Source organism: Otolemur garnettii, unplaced genomic scaffold (genome assembly GCF_000181295.1).
Source record: "Otolemur garnettii isolate 467f Iridium unplaced genomic scaffold, OtoGar3 scaffold00003, whole genome shotgun sequence".
Lineage (NCBI taxonomy): Eukaryota > Metazoa > Chordata > Mammalia > Primates > Galagidae > Otolemur > Otolemur garnettii.
Genome location: NW_003852398.1, coordinates 44,187,175 through 44,193,174, shown reverse-complemented (window position 1 = coordinate 44,193,174; position 6,000 = coordinate 44,187,175). Strand labels below are relative to the sequence as shown.

The window sequence follows — 6,000 nt, the reverse complement described above, 5'->3', positions numbered from 1 at the left end:
TCCCAGCTACTTGGGAGGCTGAGGCAAGAGAATTGCTTGAGCCCAAGTGTTTGAGGTTGCTGTGAGCTATGACACCAGAGCACTCTACCAAGGGTGACAAAGTGAGACTCAAAGAAAAGAAAAAACAAATCCCAAATAGCCAAAGCTAAAATAAAATAAAATACAAAGCTACCTACAGTAACGAAAACCAGCATGGTACTGACATAAGAAAAAGATCAATCCACCAGAATAGAGAGCTCATAATTAAATTCATGCATTCACAGCTGACTGATTTTCAACAAAGGTGCCATGGACACACACTGGGAAAACGGCAGACTATTCAACTGACAGGGCTAAACAAATTGAATATTCACATGCAGAAGAATGAGACTAGATGCCTACCTCTCATCACAGTCAAAAATCAACTAAAATGAATTAAATACTTACATGTAAAACCTGAGAAACTATGACACTCCTAGAAGAAAACATAGGGAAAACACTTTTTGACACTGGGTAGGGCAAAGATTTTTAAGTTAAGACTTCAAAAGCACAAGCAACAACAATAAAAAACAGATAAATAAAATTTCATCAAATTAAAAAGCACTTCTTTGCATAGCAAAGAAATAATTAACAAAGTGAAAAGAGACAACTTATAGAAATGAGACAAAATACCTGTAAACTATACATTTGACATGGGGTTAACATCCAGAATATATAAAGAACTTAAACAACTCAATAACAAAAAATAACCTGATTATAAAATGGGCAGAGGACTGTAACAGATGTTTCTCAAAAGAAGACAACAGAAATTGCGTCCATATCACTAATCATCAAGGAAATGCAAACCAAAATCACAGAGATAGCACCTCACTCCAATGATCAAAAAGAAAAAAGAAAACAAGTGTTGGTAAGGATTTAAAGAGAAGGGAACACTTTCACACTGTTAGTAGGACTGTAAATTAGTACAGCTATAATGGAAAATAACATGTAGCTCCCTAGTAAAATTAAAAATGGAACTATCTTATGATCCAGCAATCCCACTTTTAGGTATATATATATCCAAAGGAAATGCAATCAGTATATCAAAGAGTTTTCTGCATTCCCATGTTTACCATAGCACTATTTATAAGAGCCAAAATATAGAATAAATCTAAATGTTCAACAACAAATGAATAAAGAAAAGGGGGTATATATACCTCATACTAGTCAGCCATCAAAAAAAAAAATTCTGTCATCTGTGACAAAGTGGATGAACCTTGAAGGTATCATGTTAAGTGAAATGACACAGAGAAATACCAAATGATAGCACCATATGTGGAATCTAAAAAATAAAAAGTAGATATAGCAGTAGGAAGTTAAACAATGGTTACCACAGAATGGGGAGCGGAAGTAGGGAAGAGAGGAAGATGAGGAGAGGTTAGTTAACGAGTACAAAGTTACACTAACGTAAGAGAAATAGGTTCTGCTTTATATTGCACAGTTAACAGTAAAGTACTGTATATTACAAAATAGAATGTTTTTATTTAGAATATTCTCATCACAAAGAAATGCTAAGTGCATGAGGTGATGCATGTATTAATTATCCTGATCTGATCATTATAGAATACATACATAAATCAACACAAATCATGTACAATTATGTGTCAATTAAAAAATAAAAAAAATCAGGATTGTTAAAAATCAGAGTATATAAACCTAAAACCAACAGAAAAAATTATGTTCAGGAGAAAAAGAAGAAAAGTTGAAGAACCTGACCTAAGAACTGAGATTATGAAAAAGAAATAAAAATCTAGAACTGAAAAATACAATTATAAGTTAAGATTGCATATGGTGGGTCTAAGGTAAGACTAAAAACAGCAGAAGACAGGAATGTACAAATTAGAAAATAAGTCCATAGAAAATAGAAGACTAAACAAGAAAAAAAGGAAGAAAAAATGTAAAACAATAAAAGATACATGGGGCGAAATGGAAGAAAGTAGCAAAGAGGATAGATAATATAGGAAATCAATAATGAAAAACTACTGACTAAGAATTTTCCAAAACAAAGAGAACAAATGACAGAGTCAAGAATGTCTACATATTTCAAAGAGAATAAATTTGGAAAACAACAACAACAAAAAGCACAAATCTAGCAATATTAGATACAACTGCTGAAAAGCAAAAGGAAAGAAAAATCTCAGAAATGGCAAGAGGAAAAAAACATATTACCTACCAAGGAGTAACAATATCTCCAGCTACTGATTTCTCAACATAAACAGAAGCCAGATACAACAAATCAACGTCCTAAAAGTATTAAACAAAAAACCCACCAGGCTGGAATACATACAACAAAAATATCTTAAACATTACTGTGAAGAATTAAAATAAGGCCAAATAAATGGAAGAATATACATGTCTGCTGAGTCAAAAGACTCAGTATTATAAAGTTGTCAATTCTGTCTGGAGAATTATGGATTTAATGTTATCCTAATCCAAAGCTCACAGTCCTTCCACAGGTTTTCTGCTATGCACAAATGTGGAAATTGATGATTCCAGAAATTATATAGAAAGGCAAAACAACACTAAAAACCAAGACAATTTTGAGGAACAAAACTACATACAAAGCCAAGCACTGCAGCTCACGCCTGTAATCCCAGCACTTGGGAGGCTGAGGTGGGTGGATTGCCTGAGCTCACAGGTTCAAGACTAGCCTGAGCCAGAGCAAGATCTCGTCTCTAAAAACAGCCGGGCATTGTGGCAGACACCCCTCGTCCCAAGCTACTTGGATGGCTGAGGCAAGAGAATTGCTTGAGCCCAAGACTATGAGAGTGCTGTGAGCTATAACACCACAGCACTCCACCAAAGGTGACAAGATGAGACTGTGTCTCAAAAAAAAAAAAAAAAAAACAACAAAAAACAAAGGAAAAACTACATAAAAAACACATGCTACTAGTATTGAGATACACACTTAAGTTAAGACAGGCAGTACTAGAATGAAGACATATAGATTAATGAAAAAATTAAAAGACCAGAAAGATATATGTGTGTGTCTATATACACATATATACATGTGGTCACTTAATTTAAAACAAAGTGGACACTTTTGTTCAGTAATTTAATTTTTAGAAAACTCCTACTACTGTGAGCTTGACATTCCTCTATATTTCTGAAGGAGACTGGTAGTAATATCATTGTATCTAAACCCAGAAAAAGTACAATAAAAGTATGGTGTTATACTCTTAGGAGACAACCATCATATATGCAAGTCCATTGTTGACTGAAACATTGTAATGCAGCACATGACTATATCTGTATGTGCAAGAGGAATCAGTAAATACGAACACAAAAAGACAAAACTAAAATGTTGATAGAAACTTTATCATTTAAAATAGTAAATAACTAGAAACAACTCAAGTATCTATTAATAGCGAATTGAATAAATGAACTGTTACTTTCATATAATCGCATACTATAAAGTAGTCAAAAGGAACAAATGCAGAAACATAAAATAATCTGGACATTTGCTAAGGAAAAAAAGCTTGACCAAAGGAGTCTACCTATAACAAGTTTGAAAAAGAGACAAAATTATTTTATAGTGATAGAAGAACTATGATTATCTTACCAAAGTAGAGCTGACTAGAGCCTTCTGGAAAGCTGGTATTTTCATCCAAGTAGTAGTTACACAGGTGTATGTATTTATTAAAATTTGTTGCACTGTACACTTCTGTGCATTCTATGTATAAGTCATCATTTCTGAACATACTTCAATTTGCTCTATAGAAACTGCTCCATAATCAAATGGATGTCAATGCTAAAAGTTAAAATTTAAACTTAAAAGTCATTAAGTGAATTATGGAAACTTACCAATAAAGAATCTGATTGGCACTGTATCTCTCATAGCGTGCTCTTGTAGACATTAATCTAACATTGAAAAAAAATACAAATTTTGAAAGATTATTTTATCTTAAAATTTTTTTTCAAAATGTAAATTATAGTTTCAAATATAATTACAATAGCAGAGAATGACCACATCTACCACTCAATTTTCACTAAAATACAAGAATTGAGATATATAAAAAATGCTGTATTTTAAAAAACTTAATATCTAATACCATTAGATATTAAGTGGTATCAGACACAATACTCTTATGTATACTATAAAACCTATCAATTTACATTAAATAATGTTCTTTTTAATTATGAAAAAATATACATTTGGTTCACTATTGGATCCACAGTGTGAGGAACAGTTACCAGCAGAGGTATAAACAAATTTGTTGAATTAATATATAAATCTGTTTGCATTTAAAAAATACTTTCACTATTACTGAATGCTCTAATTTTCAGTTTTATTCTTTCTTCCTCATATACTTATTTGACATATACTAACAGCTGAACTATACAGAAGCAAATATAATTAATCTCAAACAATTATATTTTAGCAGTGTGGTTCATAACTAGAAACCTGAAGAAAAACCAGGAAAAATGATTAGATAAGCTGATCATGGGAAGAAAACATGTTTAACCAAATGTTATACAAAAGTTACAACAGTTAGTATTTTACAGTATACTAAAGTATCTTTACAACTATAATTACAATGATAGAAGTAAGCAGGACTTTGTATTTTATGGAAAAGAAAATGAAGTTCAGTAAGTTTAAGGGTCTTGTCCACAGGAGCTTATGCCAAATCAAGAGTCCTACTTTTTCTGCTTTAATGCAACACTATAATACAATATACCATGTCCAGCTTAAGCATGCAGCATAATAAATATATCGATACAAACTGTAAAAAGAAAATAGGAGTTTTGTTTTCATTAGCTAGGACATACTGAGCACTGTGGTTTGCTCTAGGTATATACTCTCATTTAATCCTCAAGACATTATAATAAAGATTCTATTACTGTCCCTTTTTTATTGAAGACGAAACTTTAGGTAAAATGTTAAGACCTGCTTAAGGTCCCATGCCAAAGAAAAACTGGGATAGCAAATGCAAATACCCATTCCTATTCTACAAAAGTCCCTATCTGACTTGGCCCCTGAAATTACCTATCCAACTGATTTTTCAAAATTCACTCTTCTCACTATGTTCCAGCCACTAAAACCCCCTTTCTGGATATGACTCCTTCCTGTCATTCAGGTCTCCACTAAAAACTTAATTCCCAGTAGAGACCTGACTAGTTAGTTTATTTCACAGGACTATGATTTATTGTATTCATAGTACTTATTACTGGATATTATTAACATACAGTTTGTATGGTCAGTGTTTTTCTCAGTTTTTGGCTGGGGCTGGGTTTGAACCTGCCACCTTTGGCATATGATGCTGGTGCCATCAGTGTTTTTCTCCAACCCCCAAATCACTCCCATTAGAATATAAACTCTAAAAAACTAGAGATCTAATCTATATTGTACATTCCAAGTGCTCAACAGTAGGAAGAATACAAAAGTTGCTTAACAAAGATTTGGTAAATAAGTGATTGAGTAACTACTTAGCACATGCTCTTAAATACAGCACTACACTTACCTAAGCTGATGTTCCCTGAGATTTGATAGTATTTCCATTCCATGAAGATAAGAATAAATAGTATTTAAGTCCTGTGGAACAGAAAAAAATCTTTTATTATTTTTTAAATATAATTTTTAAAATATGATATCCCACATTTCTCATTTTAAGTGAAGAAACACTCATGACAGAAATGTTAACTATGGAAGAGTCATAAAACCACTGAATTGCAAAGGATTTGAAAAGGTAAGGAAGAGCTTGCTCAGCTCACACAGGAATTCCCTTTCAATATGGCCAATGACCTCTATTCAAACAATGCCAGAACCTAAAACTCATTATTTCATATGAAAGTAGATGAACTCATTTTGTTTCAAAATAGATTTAACTTTTTCTTCTTCAGTGACTCCAAATATTTGAGAACAGTTGTTATGTCGTCTTTTCTTATTTTGATGTTTATTTCTCCAGATTACACAATCTCAATAATTCCAGGTTCTAGATTTTTAAGCATCGTGACATCCTCTTGAGATGACTTCATTTATCC

The 6,000-nt window shown here is 32.3% G+C and overlaps 1 protein-coding gene across 2 annotated transcripts in view; it reads right to left on the bottom strand.

Annotated features, from left to right (window-relative positions):
* The window catches only part of RAPGEF6 (Rap guanine nucleotide exchange factor 6), a 184,820-nt gene that overhangs the window by 150,157 nt on the left and 28,663 nt on the right, over positions 1–6,000 (bottom strand). For both annotated transcript variants that reach the window (XM_003782219.3, XM_023516451.1), the window contains exons 2-3: positions 5,481–5,551; positions 3,823–3,879 (exon numbers count right to left, since the gene is read on the bottom strand). In XM_003782219.3, coding sequence (XP_003782267.1) covers positions 3,823–3,879; positions 5,481–5,551 — 128 coding nt within the window. The remainder of the gene's footprint in view (positions 1–3,822; positions 3,880–5,480; positions 5,552–6,000) is intronic.